At 33.8% G+C, this 19612-nt stretch overlaps 1 protein-coding gene across 4 annotated transcripts in view; it reads left to right on the top strand.

The window, feature by feature from the left end:
* Nucleotides 1–11081, top strand: part of LMO3 (LIM domain only 3) — a 60258-nt gene extending 49177 nt beyond the window's left edge. For all 4 annotated transcript variants that reach the window (XM_049783710.1, XM_049783711.1, XM_049783709.1 and 1 more), the window contains 2 exons: nt 459–584; nt 10628–11081. In XM_049783710.1, the coding sequence (XP_049639667.1) occupies nt 459–584; nt 10628–10733 (232 nt within the window). In that variant the 3' untranslated portion in view covers nt 10734–11081. The remainder of the gene's footprint in view (nt 1–458; nt 585–10627) is intronic.
* Nucleotides 11082–19612: the final 8531 nt, after the last annotated feature.

Genomic DNA, 19612 nt, shown 5'->3' on the forward strand with positions numbered 1-19612 from the left:
CAAACCTTTTAGTAACTAGATGTCAAAAAATAGTGAGTCATCCAAATGGGTTATTTTTTTCAATCAAAATGTTGAATACATGACATTATGATCAGAGTTATACTATTTCTGGGTTTAACTGCATATTCTAACCAATAAACTTATGCCATGATTTACTGTCTATTGACAACAAGCACGCATGCCTGTGTTTACATTGTTAAGTATGAGTCTTAATGTTTTGGTCCTTTCTTTGTCTTCTCAAACAAGATATTGACATCAAAAATTTGACACCAAAAAAGTTCAACTGAGAGTGATCCCAGAAGAATACTCATGTCTACGCCTAGGAGAAAACTCACTTCTGGAGGTCATGAGGACTAGGGCCTTGCTATTTTGACCAGGTTACATTTGAGCCTGAGTTAGGCTCCATCTTGAATTTCCTTGAAAGTGTTTTGGGAAAAAAAAAATCTCTCTCATTCTAGGCTGTTTGGTGTAACGGGAAACTGTGCTGCCTGCAGTAAGCTCATTCCTGCCTTTGAGATGGTGATGCGTGCCAAGGACAATGTCTACCACCTGGACTGCTTTGCCTGTCAGCTCTGTAACCAGAGGTGAGCGTCTTTCATTCATTCTGGCATCCCAACAATGGCAGGCCCCTGTCTGCAGGCTGTGTATTTAACAGGTGGGCGGTAGTAGAACACACTTTACTTCAAGCAAAGAAATCTCTGAATTTTGTTTTCTGCCAGTCTTCATTCAGTTCTAGGAACAAACCAGGGAGGAGGGAAAAGATCTTAAGAGGCCATACTTTTACCTGAAAGGAATGCATCCCGTAACTGGAAATGGAAAGAAATAAAAGCACTTCTGGGAAACTTATTTCTGCCTTTAAAAAAAATATAGCTTAAAAATGGCATTACCTTTTTAGACTAGTTCTGTGAACAAATAAAGTTTGCACAGAGACAAACAGACAGGAGTCCATGGAAGGTAGTGTAGGTTTGTCTTATGTTTTATATTTATAGGTACTCAGTGTCTAGATTTTCTTAGCTTGCAATAAACTTTTTTTATAGTCATTTTATAAAGTGACTTTTAAAGTCATTTCAAATTTCATGGAAATAATGCCAGAAAGACCTAAAAAAAAATAGCAGCACTGAAGATCAGCATTAGCCACTAGAATATTTTGTGAAGGGGGGAATCTAGAAACCTAACTGGAATATTTCACTATCATGCTGGGTAACAACAAACCAACTAGTTTCAGCCTCTATGCCTTAGTTATCCTGTTTGTAATGTACTCAAGATGAAGTAGTTATTTTCAGGGAATCTTTAAATAGGAATCCTCTCTGGTCTTCTTTGTTGAAAGTTACAACTCTAATTTCTAATGACTGTTATAGAGTCTATTGATGCCTGCAATATGGGATAAATGTAGAGGATATTAGAGTTTTAAAATGTAAATATAAAAAATTCATTTAAAATGAGAATACTTGGTGAATTATAATGAACATGGAGAGTGTGAAAATACCTGGTGAGTATATATAACTGTAAAGGCTTTACTGTCCAATTCTTAATTATTATAATTTCACCTGTTTTATTGGTCAGTGCAGCACCCTCTCACCCTCTTCTGAAATGCTATAAAATAGTAGAAAGAACAAATGTTCTCCAACAACTACAACTAGATTCAAATTGCCACCCCAGAGCTTCCTGCTGTGTGATCTAGAATGAATGCCTTATTCTCTGTTTGCTTATCAAAGTCATAAAATAGAGACAGTACAGGCTGTTACATTTGAAAATTAAATTTAACATTTTATATTAAGTACCAGTAGAAAAATGGGTTCTCAAAAATTAGTTTTATCTTGATATTTATAATTTTATTAGGTAGCATTTTACTAACTTGGTTTTTAATTAAGAAAGCACCTTCAAGGCCCGGAGAGATAGCACAGTGGTGTTTGCCTTGCAAGCAGCCGATCCAGCACCAAAGGTGGTTGGTTCAAATCCCGGTGTCCCATATGGTCCCCCGTGCCTGCCAGGAGCTATTTCTGAGCAGACAGCCAGGAGTAACCCCTGAGTACTGCCAGGTGTTGTCCAAAAACAAAAACAAAAACAAAACTAAACAAAAAAAAGAAAGCAGCTTCAACAGTGTCTGCTACTCAATGTAGATCTTCAAATGTGGCCCAATATTCCTTGCAGCAACTACATTTCTCCAGGAGAAAAAAAGTTATAACACTCTGCATTTCCCCAGAAATTGTTTAGAAGCAAATTGAAGTAGATAATTCAGTCTTTGGTAATAATTAGTCAAAAGAAAACTGACAAATTACAAGTTGCCTATTGTAACAATGTGGCTACACAATCTCACATGGTCACATATGCAAAGACACATCTACATACATGTGCCCATGAGGTGTATGTATTGAAAGGTGTGTTAGTTTAAAGTTAGACTATTCATGTTTACTTATCACATTGATCTACTAGAAACTATAAATAATACAGTTATTGGAATAATATTTACAGCCACCTGCTTATATATGGTTACATATTCACTGTAGAGAGGTTAGAAAATAGAAGATATCAATAACATATATTATTAAAATTATATAATATAATTGTAATTATATAATATAATGATAGAAATTATTATAATGTGTGATATATAAATAACTATAATACCTGTAATATTTTAATATTATGATACGGATCAGCTGCACATATATACATTTGATGTTTATGTTTATACATATTATGCATACACATATTTATACATTTGGTAATTATATATAGTATAAACTTTTCAACCATATTAAACATATCTCGATATATGGGCATAGACCAGCAGTTATACTCAAGGAGCTAGTCCAGTGCTTATCAACCTCTCTCTATCTGCAGACTAACACTATTGTATGCTACTCTATATTATGCTCACATACAAGCTGCTTAAAGGAAAGCAAAAGAGAATAATTCTAATACTTAATATTTAAACTTTTTGTTTATAGTGTCTTTTTTATTTTTTAACTGTACCCAACTTGCAGAACCATCAGTATGAGGAATCATGTTGGGAACTGTACAGGAATTGACTTTGTGCATCTGAAACCCAGTATTATTTCTTCAGCCCATACAGTGTTTAGGGGCTAAAGGGATCTTTATCCTCCTAAACTATGCTAGCATTCTTGTGTTTCTTTTTCTAGATAGGGATTTGTATATTAAGTTAAATATATAAGGTTTCTTTTTTTATTATTATCAATATAATAAAATATTGAAACCAATATCAGAATCAATTTATACTAATGTAACTAATTGGAGAAGGCGCAGAACATTTAAAAATTTGTGTTCTTTTTATTAATTTTTAATGTGCTCTTCAGCAAAGTTAAATCTATGCATCTCACATTCTTATAGGGAATTGTTTCTTAAAATGAAATCCTTGTCACCTTGAAGGATGAAAGTTGATGTGTCATTATATTTTGTCATTAGCATTTGTTTGACTACTAGTGGCTATTTAGTGTTTCTTTCTTTAGAAACTGCTAATACCCTTTGGCCACTTTTCAATAGAGCAGGCATACTTATTTTATTCATGTTCTATACGGAAAATTAAGACATCATTCAAGTGTTAAAACCAAGCTAAATTCTATTATGATGCAAAGTAATTGTAGGTTGTTAGTGCTATTTACAAATCATATATCAATTTTATTTCACCACTGAAATAAAAGTCGCATTCACAATTAAGTCTACCTCCTCAGTTGAACTCAGTCAAGTAAGACAAACACTCCTAAATTTTGACTCTAAAACTGTTCACATTCTTATTGCTTCAAAATACTACTCTAGTATCATTATGAAAGCACCTAATATATTTCTGTGTTCGCTTCATTTATTACATGCCATAATGGGACTGCATATCTTTAGTGCTGGTTATGCACAATTAGCACTTAGTTATTGTCTTGTCACTTCAGTCTCTACAAGACAAACTTCTTTAATGCAAGAAGTCAGCTCATCTTCATCAGTCAAGCAAAGCAGAGGGATTTTGTTACTTCAAGCACAGGTTTCAATACAAGAGCTTTTCTTCCACAAAATACCACAGGAGCCTGTGTTTTTTAGTAACAACAGCATTGTCATAGTTTTTAAACAACATTTTAAAAACCAGTATCACACTTTGATATTGGACACATGAAATGGTAAACTAGAGACAAATAATAACTATCATGGAAACAAAATTTTTGAGGATTTAAATCTTGGTGCTTGGGCATTTTTAAAGTTCCTACCTGAGAAAGTATTCTTTTTAATAAAATGGGAAGCAGAGAGGAAAGAGAACAAGATTATGGTGACAGACTGAGGAGCAAATATGTTCAAAAAATATTATAGGACCAGAGAGATAGCATATTAGAAGAAGCATTTTCTCTAAATGTGATTGGACCCCTTTTATCCCTGAAAACATTTATTTTACCCTGAACACATCAGGGTATTGCTTCCCCTCAGAAAAACTATAAAACTTATTTTAAGAACAAACCAAAATAATTCTTTCATTTAATACATGATTATAAAATAAGTTTTAGATATACTACTTTCTTGCTTTCTTAAATGATACCAGCACTTAAGACTTTGCACCCTTTTAAGAGAAAGTCAAAACGAGTCAGCAATTTCTAGGTACTTTGCTTTTAAGCAAACCTTATTGACATCTGAAAATGTGATATTATAAATACTTAAGAATTATACTGGATGAAGATGAGTGGTTTCATTGGGGGGATGCATAGGTTCTAGATCACTGGTAGCCCCAGAGTATAGAGAGGTGAAGAAAAAATAGAGTGAAGAGGAGGGGGAGAAAGTAGCGAAGAAGCAAAGTTCATGGGGGTCATGGGGTTTCAGGTGCATTAGGGATGATAAGAAATAACAAAGCTAAATATACAAACCACAGATTCAACAATACTGAAATCCTGAGACTCAAACTTTAACACCCTAATTTAGAAAGGTGTCTGTCAAGATGGCAAGGGTTAGGGAAGGGAGACTGGAAAAATTGGTGGAGAGAAACTGACTTTGGTATGTTTAAAACACAACTATGAATAATTTTGCAAGTTCTGGTGCTTTAATAAAATGAGGATGTCTAACCTTTAAAATAGAATATCATCAATATCAAAATAATTTCTAATCTTTTTTAAATAGGAGTAATAATTATTTCCCTAGTTTTGTTGTTCTTCATATATTGCCCCTCTAACTTTTTATGTTGGTTGGCTAAAAAGGAATCCCTTTTTTTTTTTTTTTTTTTTTTTTTGGTTTTTGGGCCACAACCAGTGGCGTGCAGGGGTTACTGCTGGCTGTCTGCTCAGAAATAACTCCTGTCAGGCATGGGATACCATATGGGACACCGGGATTCCAACCAACCACCTTAGGTTTTGGGTCAGCTGCTTGCAAGGCAAACATCGCTGTGCTATCTCTCCAGCCCCTAAAAAGGAATCCTGAATTAAAACTCTAAAAGCTTTACCAGAGTAAACGTACTTTGGCCATAATTGACAATAGTTCAACTTTTATTCTGAATAAAAAAATTCTTTAATATAAGTCCCTCTCATCCACCTTGAAAATTTTATATAACCAAATAATGTTTTATGAGAAAACAAACCCAAACTACAGATTTATAATAAAATTTCCTTCAACAAGTAGAACTACATAACATTTCATGTTCTTTTGTTAAAGAATAAAAGCACTCTGCTAGGCTTGATAAATTCAGGAGTGGAAAAAGCCTAGTTTCTCTTGAGATATTTAGAGCTCAGAGGGATGTGCCATTAGTGTGTGAATGTGATGCATTTCAGAGCAGATCTTCTCCAGCATGGCTGGGCTACTTACTGAAATGGTATCAAGTGAGAATGGGGAAATAGCCATGAGGGAAAGGTTTCCTGAACATATGGATGGGACAGTCTTCTGGGCAGATATGTAAAAATGTTCACTGAATCCAGGAAATGAGAAGTTCAGGGTTCTCAGTGCTGACAGGGAATTTGGTAGGGATGGTAGAAAGTCAATGAATAAAAATTAAAAGGAAAACAAATTCATATTCCACATCTAAAATACCTCTTAGTAGGGCCAGAGAGATAGTATAGTGTGTAGGGCACTTGTCTTACATGCAACTGATTCAGAGTGAGTCCCCAACATCCCCTATGGTTCTCCAAACTAAGAGTAATAACTGAGCACAGAGCCAGTAGTAACCCATGACCAACCATCACTGGGCGTGATTCCCACAAAATTTAAAAAATAAATAACTAAAAAAATCTATGTTATTTAAAGCAATTTCTTTCAAGGATAAAACTATCTCAGCCAGTATTTCCCGACTCCTTACCTCAAAAAGCAGTGTAACATGCAGAGGGCTTTCAAAGAAGGGCTCTCATGGTATCAATATCACACCATTGTCCACAGTTATGCAAGCTCATGCAAAGATCTGAAATGACCCAAGGACCTGCCAAACCATGCAGTCAGTGATTTTGGAAATAACAGAATGAATGAAGGCTGCCAGAAACCAATATATATTGGTTTATAGAAACCAGTATATATTGAGAATGTTAGTAGATGAGGAAAAATTAGGGAGGATTATCCATATTAGGAAGCATCGCTAGCAAAAGTAAGCAAAATTTATATCCATCCTCACCTGCAGATAAAATAAATATTTGAGTAGTTCATCCAAGATAGGTAAAAATATATAAGACTTTGGGGGTAGGAGGTATTAAAAGGGTTAGTATACAAGTACCCAACTTGAGTCTGGCACCACATGATCTTCTGGGTATCACTGAGTGTGCCCCTGAAGCTCTCTCTGGGTTGACCCTTTGGTCTGTGATACCAGTCTTAGCAACCCCACATTAGCTGCTGGCTAATTCAACTGCCTGAGCATTGGTTGGGAGCAACCCCAGCTATACAAATAAAAATTATAGATATGAGATTGATTACCCTCTGAAACCAAAGCCATTATTTTCAAAAGAGCAATTTCACTTCTAAGAGGATGTGAGGGTAAAGAGAGTGCAAGAGACTTTGATTAATTGACAGCAGTATTTGGGCTATGGGTAGTTTAACATGCTGCAACAAAAAGACTGCTGTGAACAGACAGTTAATTGGTTCAAGGTCATCATGCTGAAACAAGGAGTGGACATTCCATTTTGCACACTGAAATCCAAGTGCAGAATCAAAGTCTCCATGCTGTGGAAGGACTAAGGATGTTAAAACAGAATGTAGAGAGTGAACACACAGATTAGATGGAATGTTTCCTGTTTTTTGAGATTACTTTGAGGTAGAAATAACTGACCAGACTAACCATAAAAGAAGATCCAAAGTTAATGTTTCATTCCTTTCTTTTTTGAAGTGGGGTGTGCTCTCCCAAGTGACACAGTACAACTTTCTGCTTATTCTTTGGTCAATGAGGTGAGAAGTTTAAACTAGAGCCTGAGTTTGCAATGTTGCTGGGGTCCTGAAATTCTGGGGCTACCAAAAGCACCCCCAAGGTACTCGGGCCTTTAGAGCTACACTCAAGATAGCTCAGGAACCTTGACTGCTGGGAACTGGCCTACATCTTAGCCCCAATACTGTGTCCCCAGCTCCACAGTGTTGCTCTTAATGGAAGCTGTTTCCTTTTTTTGTTTTTTTGTTTTTTTGAGGGGGTCACACCTGGCAGCATTCAGGGTTACCCCTGACTCTATGCTCAGAAATCACTCTTGGCATATTTGGGAGACCAAATGGGTTGCCTGGATTCGGACCACCATTCTTCTGCATGCAAGGCAAACGCCTTACTATCTCTCCGGCCCCAGAAGGTGCTTTCTAACATGCTCAAAATTATTCTAAGCACCAGATTCTATAGAGGTGTTTTATTTACTAATTTTGAGGTCTTTAAGATCATATGGATTCAACAAAAAAACAACTTCAAGATATCTAGAAAATATTACTGTATTAATTGCACATCAAGATGAGATGGTTTAATACTTTGTGAGTATTATTATTTCCTAATATGTTTTAATTAAGGCAAACTTAATTGAGGTTACCATATCATAAGAAATTAGATTACAAGGGAGATATTGGTTTACCTGCAGGAATTTTTGTAATATGAAGTGTATGAAGTATAACAAAATACATTTCCATATACTTGTAATACCCAATGGATTTTAGCACATTTGTGTGTAAAACGCAAAAGCTCAGAATGGGTTACGTATATGATATTGAAATTTTTTACAAAAGTCAGTTATACTTTGTGAAGCATCTAGTAACTGTGTTGCTCCTTCTCATGCTTTTATTTCTGTGAGGGATTTTATTAGGGAGGAGAGCAATCCTAATTGCCTACAAATCACAAGCTTGCTTTCAGGGCCAAACTGTCTGAATTGTATGTGTACATGCAACATTCCTTGCCCATGTGTGTTTCATATTAAATTTTAGGTATAAATTGAAATGCACATAAAATGTACTTTATCCAGTTGACATTATATCAGTAACCAAAATATTTCAGATAGCTTTTCACTGAATGGTGCGTAGACTTTCTTAAAGTATGAGAATAAGAAACTAAATATCTGAGACTTCATAGAAAAGACTTCATAGGAAAGGGTAATTCCAGGCTAAAAGTATCTTGGATTTTAAAACCAAAGTTTTTCAATGACATACATTTTAGCTATAAAGACTTGGATATTCTTTGACATTGCTGGATCCCTTAGATTTTTCATCTCATAATCTACATTCTTTTTCAGTACAGTGTAGGTATTAAATAAAGAGGCAGTATTTTTATTATCTATAGTCAAAACAATAAGATAAGCTTTGCATATTTTTATTTTAGTCTTACAATGCAATAGATAAGGAAAGACCAAGTTTCATGTTCGATGTAAGAAGTTTAAGGTTAAGATTTGAACCTTGCACATTGCCTTATGCTTCTGACTTTCATATATTTATTATTTTAACACTCCTGTAATCCATATAGCTTTTATATAATAGTTGTTTCATTGTAGATAAGTGACTCAGGAATCTATGAAATATACCCTGCATTGTGTGAATTAACATATACTGATTTTCACTGCTATTTTATTCTTAGCTTATTAGTCATTCAGATCAATTTAAATAGTAACATAAATTGACCATTTTGATGAGTGATCAAATATATTTTATACAAACTTCCATAAACATTTAGTTTCTAGATACTTAAGCCTATCAACATAAAGAAAGTATTTTCTTTTATCCAACATATCTGGCTTATTCGAACACCAATTTTTATGTACAATATTTAAAGTTGATAGTTTGCAGCTAATAAGAAAGAAGATCTACTTAGTTCTTTGTATTTCATAGGCTTCACCACAAAAAAACTCCAGGATTTCAAGATCAGAACATGCTCTGTACTTTCAATCAACATCAGCAGCAGGCAGTAATCCTGGGGAAAAAAAGTAAATTCCACAAATAAACAGAGCAATTTTTCTTTAAGAGGAAAGCTAATTCTTTTCAATCTACTTTTTTTATTACACTACTTTCCCCTCTATCTACTTAGCTAAAATAAGGATAAATTTCCAAAGCTACCCAGTTGGAAAATAAATAGGTTCACTGTTTGTCTAGCATTCCAATCTTTGCAAATGTAAATCAGTCCAACTGTTTCTCATTTAAACCTTCAACTTCACAAAACATTAAAGAGTAGCTTTCACTCCACAATTTAATCTATCCACTAAGATTTCTGCTTGAACATCATTGGAAATTGACTATCTGATAAAGAGGGACCACTATCAAAGGTCAGGGGAGTGAACTTGTATAATTACAAGTAGTTTTCCTGGGTCAAGTCTATCAGACTGCTGTCTGAAGGTTAAATTGTTACAATTAAAAATATATACAGATCTCCCCAGAGTTACTTTATTGTTAAATGTACCGGAAATAGCGCAAGCATTTATTTCTGACCTTAATTGTGTCCAAAGTATCACCACTGGGAAATTGTACAAAAGACCACTTATTAAAAACATTACAATCTTGCACATTAAACAGTGCTTTATAGAGTAAAATACATAATGCTCTATTGGAAATTGTTTTATTTATCACATAAATATTAAGAGCTGCATTCGGATTGCTCTTTTTGGCTTAATTGGAAACGTGCAAAGAAATGGCATTTACTATTTCAGAGCTGTTGAACTTGTCACAAGCAGGAATAGAGCCAGGCATCAGAGCTTAATGCTAAAACAACTTTCACTTGAGAACAATCACTTTCAAATTGCTAGAATTAAAACCACGATTTAATATTAGGGAGCAAAAGAAAACATTAAATGGGAAGCTTTAAGATGGGTCATTTTCTAATTTTTTTATTCATTTTAATACCTTTTCTACTAAGTGGATAAATGTCTAATGCTGAAACCGTCCATCACCACTGCTGTGAAATATTATCATTCTTTCATTTCAATGAGTATAAATATAAATGAGTTCACTTTTATTTCCAAAGCAATTCAAACAAAAAAATCACCTTTGCTGTCCATGCTGTTTTCCTTGAAGTTCCTATTATTTGTATGTGTGAAGGTAGAATTTCAAAGTTTCAATGCATTGCTTCATTAACTGAACTAAGAGATTTAACTTTGATGACAAAGACTGCTTTCTTAACCAAACTTTCAATTCATGGAATTATTATTAGATAAATAAATCTTGGTATCTACAGATCTGGGTGAACATGATTTTAACACACCTTTTTTTTTTGTTTAAATATTTTCAGATTTTGTGTTGGCGACAAATTTTTCCTAAAGAATAACATGATCCTTTGCCAGACAGACTACGAGGAAGGTTTAATGAAAGAAGGTTATGCACCCCAGGTTCGCTGATCTATCAACAGCACCCCATTAAGAATACAAAGCACTCCATTCTTTTATCTTTTTTGCTCCACATGTATATAAGAATTGACACAGGAACCTACTGACTAGCGTAGATATAGGAAAGCAGGATGGTTATATGGAATAAAAGGCGGACTGCACCTGTATGTAGTAAAATTGCCCCAGTTCAGAGTTGAATGTGTATTATTAAAGAAAAAAAAAGTAATGTACATATTGCTGAATTTTTTTGCTTGCTATTTGTTTTTTTGTGTCACTTGGCATGAGATGTTTATTTTGGACTATTGTATATAATGTATTGTAATATTTGAAGCACAAATGTAATACAGTTTTATTGTGTTACCATTTGTGTTCTGTTTGCTTCTTTGTATTGTTGCATTTAGTACAATCAGTGTTTAAACTTACTGTATATTTATGCTTTCTCTATCTACCAGCTATTTTAAATGAGCTGTAACTTTCTAGTCAAGAATTGAAGAGCAAATCTCACTAGTGATATACATATAGATAAAGCAAGTCTGTTAACATTGAAAACACTAAAAAAATAAAGACACACACGAAGCAATTTAAAAACATCCACTATGATTACCACTATGATTTAGAGTGCCAGTGTTCTCATTATAACCTCCTATTTTCAGGGGGTTAAAGATCAGCTTTAAAAAATGCATAAAATTTTCATCTTCAAGCACTTTCATTTTATGCCAACATGAAAAGTGCCATTTTTAGAATAACTTGAAGGCTTAACATTATCCTTTTAATATCGTTTTGTGTATGTGCTCTTTACCTATACAATAGCATTTCTTTTTTTGGCCATCCACCTCTTATGTGAACTAGTGCCTTTGGTTATCATGTAAAAATTTTTCCAAAGGGTTACTTTTAAAAAGTGTTAAACAATTATGAGATAATTAAGTGAAACATCTCATATACAAAATTTGTTCAAATCTCTCCATAAACACTAAAGGCTTAATAAAGTTGTCACTTGATAAATGTATGGCACTGAAACAAAGTCGAGTGTGAATCTACTGAAATGATAATAATGTCCAAGGAAGCTATAATAACATGAATAGTGAGGTTATGTACTTTTGATTAGAGCAATGGGATGCTCAGAGAATCTTCTCAAGGAGAAACAAAGGAATTGGTAGAAAACTGAGAATTTGAGTATCTATTTTTCTGTATCTACCTGTTAATTATTTTAACATTCAAAAGTAAACACTTTAACAATATGCTATATCTTTCTCTCTCCATTTTAAGTAATTTCCCACTCAAGAATGCATCACACTTCAGAAAATTTGTCAATCCATTTTTAAGATGAAATACCTACATGATAACTATACAAGAACTGATAAATAAAGCTCACTAGAAACAAAAATTATGGAGAATGAGTATTTAAATTTAATTAAGAAAATTAATACTATAATACTCCCCACCTGCCCCATGTCCTTTTTGAGTTTCTCACACTTTGATTGTTTGCTTCTGCTGCTCCCTATAAAATAATTGCATTTCAAGAAACCTAATTTCACCCAAAAATAATGAAGCATATTTTTACTAGAGCAAATTTAGTGGTGTTTTTTTTTTTAAATCTTTGCTCATTTGTATAGGAAACAGTATTTCCCAGTGTTACATACATACATATTCTGTCCTGCCAATAAATGCATTGCATATGAAAATTAAATGTGATACCTGAATTATTTGGTTTGGGGCCAAAATATTAAGCTGAAAATAATGTTGTATAAATTTGAATTGTTTTCAAACAAAGATTTATTATGAACATGCATGTAAACCTGGATATTGCCTCTCATTTAAAAAAATAGTTCTGTGAAAAGTGAATGATATGTATTTTTTTCAAATGCTTCATGGTTAAGAATGTTCAAAAGTATATGTTCCCCAAATTTGAGATAAGCTGAAAATAAATGTCAAAACAAGGTTATTTGGGGCTTACAAATTAACCACTATTTTAGCTTAGAGTCCTAATGGTTCATGAAGACTTGCATAACCAAAATCAAACCAAATGAATAGAATAGGGGAAAGAAAAAGGATAAGGGTTTTCACCTGTGGCCTGCTCTGGCTCGTCGCCCATCAATTTTTCAAATTTGTGTCAAGGATGTGAAACTAATTATCAGCGCATATATATATATATATATATACATAACCGTTTTTAGATTTCAAGGTTTTAACAGATGTGTATTCATGTCCCAATTGTGACTGTGAATTGGGAACAAACCTCTCAACTCTTTGACACTATTCAACTATCCTTCCCAACTAAAGACCAATTGAGTTTTTTCTTTTGCCTAATCCTTTGGAAATTAATTCTATGCTTTTCACTACATTTGTAATTACTCATTTGGTTATATCTTAACACATTAATCTCCTTAGATTATCTTTAAACTCCATAAAACTGGGAAGCAAGAGGCCATTTTATAGCTAATTGCCCATAAATAGTAGTATTTTTGACTGAAAGTACTAAGCCTTGTCTTGATTACATAGAGTCCCTCAGTTGTCAACTTTCCTTTTTTGTGTTGTGCAGACCTGCTGTCACTTAGCTTGTTATCCAATGCCTCCAGCAGGACACCTCTGATGGAACTCTGGTTTCCAAATAGTGTCAGCTCATTTCCTTGATGCTTCTCCCCTAGACTGACAAAAGACCAGGCACCCCACACACACCCCTGGAGTGTGGGCTGAGTTTTAAAAGCTGTATTTGTAATTTCACTTTCATCTTGCCTAATAAATATCTGCTGGATTCTTTCATTCCTCTTTCATATTTGGATTTATGTTTTTAATAAAAGGGGTATTACACTATTTGATTGCACTTAATTGGTAAAAGTTAAGGTGATATCTAGAAAGCACACTTTTAAGTTCATATAAAAGGAAAATAGTAAGTACATTTACTTACCAAAGATAAATCATGCCAAGCACGGGCAAAACTCCTCAAATGTTTCCTCCAAATGTTATATTTAGTATCTCTAAGCTAGGTAGTTTACAGTTATTTACTTTGAGAGGGAAATAAAATAGGCAAAAATAAAGGTAGCAATTGCTGGTGTAATTTTGTACATTTATACAAATTTTAAATGATCTTTCTGAAAGAAACTGTTGCTGTTGTCAACCTAAATCTCAAATTTCCCTTTGCCTGCATTATGAACTAAAACAAAAACCCAACTAAGATTTCCATAAAGAGATGTGCCTTAACTGAAATAGAGGGCTAAAAATTTCATGTGTAGTGAAATATACCTACACAAACTGCTTCCTTTTAGCTATCACTTTAAGCAAATCAGGCTGCATAGTTGCTTAAACAATTTCACAGAAATGTTATAGGCCAAACATGGTTAGCATTCACTTCAATATGTTGCATAAACAATCTGCATGGTTCCTTTTATAATAGGCCATTAGCACAAAATACAATTTTAGCAAAAACCTGTTGATTATTTTACAGATATTTCTTAACTGCGATTTTAATGCAACTTATGGTAACAGGAAGCAGCTTTAATACAACCATACTTCCACTGGCATTTATTGAGTGCATAAGATGAGATACGCCTAGTTCAAAGCACCTGGCTTCTGAGGGGGCAGAATTCTATGCTTTGGTTTTTAAGTAACTTGAATGTGTCTTTTGCACTGGTTTGTACTCACTCAGACCTGATAAGGAACACACAAAAGCAAGTTCCATCTTCTACCAATTCAACGTGTCACTGGTATGAAAGCTCCAGAAAATATCTCAAGTAATCAATGTGTTCAGAGAATTATCGCACACAAATTACTCATTAACTCAATAGCACATAATAAAGAAGAACATCAATTAATTAATGAGTCACTCTCTGATCACTGTGATTACAATAGAGCTTTGTTGAAACACTGGTTATAAATGGGGCTGCCTCGCTAGTCATTGTTTGCAATTGACCCATTATTTGTCAGAAACCAGTGTCATATTTAATACATGCCTGTAGGATATCATGTGATTGGTAATGAAAAACACAAATTCGGAAAGCCTACTGATTTCAAGATCTTTGGAGTAGCCAGAAAAATAGGAAATTCATTTCACTACAGCTTCCTTTGAAACCAAGCCATTAGAAAAGCAAAGAATTTCTAAAATACACCAATTTTACAATGCTCTAGGACAGAGGATAATAATCCCCACCCACCAGAGTGGGCCCTGGAATGTTTGAGGAGGTGATTGTAGCTTTGAGAACAATTGTGGAGGGTGGGGAATAGAGGGCACTTCCTGATTGCTCCCTTAAAGGAAGTAAATTTCCAGGAAGATGGTGGCCTACTGAGTGATTTTTTTTTTAATTTTTATTGTGGTCAAAGTGAATTACAAATCTTTCACAATAATATTTAAGGCACATAGTGATAATGAAAGAGGGGCATTCCCACCACCATTGTCCTCCGTCCATCCCTGTTCCCAGTATGTAACCCTCATCTCCCTCCTTTAACCCCCCCCCATAATGATAGTACAACTGTTTTCCCCTTTTACAGCTTGTTGTAGATTGGGTATAGATTCTGTTGTCTTTGACTTTGGATTTGGTATTCAAGTCTGATCATTTTTTATTTCCACCAAATGAACATATGACTGTCTGGTTTGGGTACCATCCATTCCCCCCACTTCCAATTATGAGGCTGATCAAGATGATTCTAGTAATGTGGTTCTATTGGAAATATAAGAAAAGATATTGAAAGAGTCCATCTAGGTGTTGTAAATATCCATTTGGAAGAAGAAAGGGAATAAAGAAGAAAAAAGCAACAAAACAAGACAAGACAAAAAAAAAACAATAAGGGAGTAAAAACAAAAGTACAAAAAGAATAAAAAAAATCTAAACCATCAGCTACGAAGAAACAAGAAAGAAAGAAAGAAAGAAAGAAAGAAAGAAAGAAAGAAAGAAAGAAAAAGAAAGAAAAGAAGAAGAAAAAGAAAAGAAAGAAAGAAAGAAAAGAAAGAAGAAAGAAAAAGAAGAAAGAAAGAAAGAAAGAAAGAGAAAGAAGGAAAAGAAGGAAAGAAGGAAAGAAGGAAAAGAAGGAAGGAAGGAAGGAAGGAAGGAAGGAAGGAAGGAAGGAAAGGAAGGAAGGAAGGAAGGAAGGAAGGAAAGAAAGAAAGAAAGAAAGAAAGAAAGAAAGAAGAAAAGAAAGAAAGAAGAAAAGAAGAAAAGAAAGAAAGAAAGAAAGAAAGAAAAAAGAGAAAGAAAGAAGAAAGAAAGAAAGAGAAAAAGAAGAAAGGGAAGAAAAAGAAAGAAGAAAGAAAGAAAGAAAGAAAGAAGAAAGAAAGAAAGAAAGAAAGAAAGAAAGAAAAGAAAGAAAGAAAGAAAGAAAGAAAGAAAGAAAAGAAAGAAAGAAAGAAAGAAAGAAAGAAAGAAAGAAAGAAAGAAGAAAGAAAGAAAGAAAGAAAGAAAGAAAGAAAGAAAGAGAAAGAAAGAAAGAAAAGAAAGAAAGAAAGAAAGAAAGAAAGAAGAAAAAGAGAAAAGAAAGAAAGAAAGAAAGAAAGAAAGAAAGAAGAAAAAAAAAAAAAAAAAGAAAGAAAGAAAGAAAGGGAAGAAAGGGAAGGAAGGAAGGAAGGAAGGAAGGAAGGAAGGAAGGAAGGAAGGAAGGAAGGAAGGAAGGAAGGAAAAGAAAAAACAGACTACCAACTTCTTAAAAAAGGGTGTGTTGTTTTTTATTTTCCATAGGCATGGTAAATATTGCATGCTTTTTATTTCTGAAAAGGGGGCTGATCGGTCAAATAGATTTGAAAACTCCTGCTCAAAAGTACACATAATTTCAGTAACATGACAAATTTGTGTTTGTTTGGGGGCCTTACCTAGCTGGGCTCAGGGCCACTTGGTTCTATATTCAGTGTTCATTTCTAACCAAGCTAGGGGGCCATATGTGATGCTGAAAACTAATACAGGGGTGGCTATGTGCCAGACAAGCATGCTACTCACTATGCCATCTTTCTAGCCTCTAGTATGTAAACTTTAAAATTATTTTGACACCCTAATAATTTAAAATGTCATGAAAATGGCATTTTTGCTTTGGGTACCTTGAATAGGTAGAGGAACTATTATAGGGAAAGAGCTAGAAAGAAATGCTAAAGAATACATACAAAGTCACCAAGTAAAGTTTCCCAACTATCTTGATACATGCCATTCCAGTGAGTTTACAGAATAAGGTAAGTAAGGAACAGCTGTTGGTAACACATAGCAGGTGTTAACAATTACACATACTGAAATTTGTAAAAATGTTTTTAATTAAAAGAATTCTGTTTTCCGAAAAAGAAAATATGTTCAACTCAAAGATATTTCTGTTTGGAGCATATAGACCACATAATGCACAAAATTGTAAAGCACAAATCATCTTGGATCATCTAGGTTTTCTGTTTTGTTCACATCATTTTAATCAAAAGTGAATTGGAATTCACTGCATTTTTAACACAATGGGTATCCTGGGCTGAGAAGCTACATATTCATGAAATCGGTACAGAAGAGCTGATAACAGAATATTTGGGCTTTATTGGCACTGTGTGTGCCATAAACTACACCAAATTTAATGAACACAGTAAAAAAGAAAAATGGAAGCAAGGTACACTCAGATAGTAGGCAATGCAATGTTTATAACCCTGCATTTAAAGAACGCTTAAATCCATCTAAATGAAGCAATTCATTTGTGGCTGTATTATCCTGAGGGCCATTTTTATAATATTTAGTAGTATTTACTGAACATTTAAAGCATCTCAGTTTTTTTCTCCATGCATATATTTTTTGATGATATACTTGTAATATAGATACTATGATCCTTGTTTTACAGATTAAACAAAACACAGAGAAGTTACTTAAATTACCTAAGGTCATATAACCCTTAAATAGTAGAACTGAAAAAAAGTGAGATGTCATGTCACTTACCTCCAGTCATTGTATTATTGAGTTCTTGAGAGTGGATATGCTCTTTCAATTTAACCCCAATATAACATAATAAAAATTCTCTACCCTCCAGATACTCTATTTTTGGGTCATTGTTCTGCAAAACCAGGGCCAATTAATAATGCCATCAAATGCAGACTTAGGATGCATTCTTGTTGTGAAGCAAGAGTTTCACACTTAATGTAGAAAAGCCAGGCTTCACACACTTCAGAGTGAAACATTTTCAACTGCTAGAATGTCAACTTCCAGATACCAGGTACTCAGCAGCAAATATTCCACTCTATTTGCTAGTTGTTTTGGTAGTTTAGTATTTTGCTTTATATTAAGGCTGATGCCAGGAGCCATAAACTCATTCCAACACTATGATTTGTGATGACTAGCTTGCTTTAATTTGTATATTATTTATTTTTTGTTCAAAGTATAAACCGAATTTTATATTCTGTAATAAAACCAGGATCTGTCTCTAACTAAAAACACTTACAAAACTTTATACAACTATTTATATAAGTAGATTTGAGAAACATTTTTTTTTACTTTTTCTGACTAGGAATTTATTATTGTATTGCTTCACTTTGCAAAGAATGTCATTATTAACACCATCATTACTATTTTCTAGGTAAGAGTTAGAAGTTATCTGTGCTTAAGCAAAATATCCAAAAACTATAGAGTTTATGTGGTATTTTATGGTGAACATTAGGAATGGGAATGAGCTGGATCCAGAACAAGAGATAGTCATTGTAGACGTGAGAGTAAGTACAAGTAGATAGTGGGCATTTCTGCCTCATATTACCATACTATGTACAATGTGATGGAGTTAAATCAGTCTCCAAAGTCAAGATAATAACATTGACAGACTTCTTGTCTCCCATTGTTTATAACTTAATTCCATTAGATGGTGTGAAAACGAATATAATATTAGAATAGGTAGAAAATTGTGCCAACCTATGTGTTGACTGTTTGACAGGTCTAAAAACATAGGCTATAAAGAACAACAGGCTCAGGTCAACTGTCAAATAGTGATGAAACTTTTCAGTCTTTCAAGTACAATATAAGCTGAAGCAATAGAGAGCAAAACAATAATTCTTAACAAAAGCAAATGGAATTACTAAAGCTTCATGTGACCTCAGATAATTCGCTTCTGTTGGTTCCAACTATTTGCCTCATTAATACAATCACTTTCATATACTGGAATTTTAAGAGCATCCATAATTTTAGATTATGTGATTCTACCAGGAAGTACCAACACACAGTTATCTTCCCATCTCAGACAGTTATTAGTGCAAAACCTGAAAAGAGTTTAAAGTGCAAGCAAATTAGGTTACAAATCTCAGCAAGAAGACTGAGTGGAAAGCTCTGAAAATTTACAGTTGCATGATTAGTTATATTAATTGAAGCAGGACTTGCTAAAAATACGCCTGATAACCCACAGTTGTTTGAGCTACTGGGTCATCTAAAGTTGACCTATAATCCTTGTGTTTCTCCCTGACCTTCCTCAACTGAGCAGCAGGGGCTTGGAAGAGACAGAAATCCAATCTGAGTTATTGGTGTTTGAGGAAAAAACATAAAAAAAAAGCTACCTGAACAGAATTAGGTAATGCTCTGAATAGAATTATTGGGACTCTACCATATGTAGTACCATGCTAGGATTTCTCAAAATCTTTTTCTGCCTACAAGAGTTTGGTGCGTGAAATGTAATGTTCATTGCTATTAATTCTTTATTTAATTTCCAATTTATTAAACATATAACTAACAGATGCAATTTCTTGAAACATTATACACCACTTAACCAGCTAATAAACCAAAACTTGTAAATTTAATAAATCATATCCAACTATTTAAACATTGATCAGAGTTGTAGTCCAATTCCTTTAAACATTATAATAAAATCCCACTGAAAAAGTTTTTACTACTTTACAGACAGAAATTCTCACAATGACTTAAAAAATTAAAAATGATTTTAAGTCACTTCAAAAACTTAAATATTTTCTACCTTGCTTC

This window comes from Suncus etruscus, chromosome 11 (genome assembly GCF_024139225.1).
Source record: "Suncus etruscus isolate mSunEtr1 chromosome 11, mSunEtr1.pri.cur, whole genome shotgun sequence".
Lineage (NCBI taxonomy): Eukaryota > Metazoa > Chordata > Mammalia > Eulipotyphla > Soricidae > Suncus > Suncus etruscus.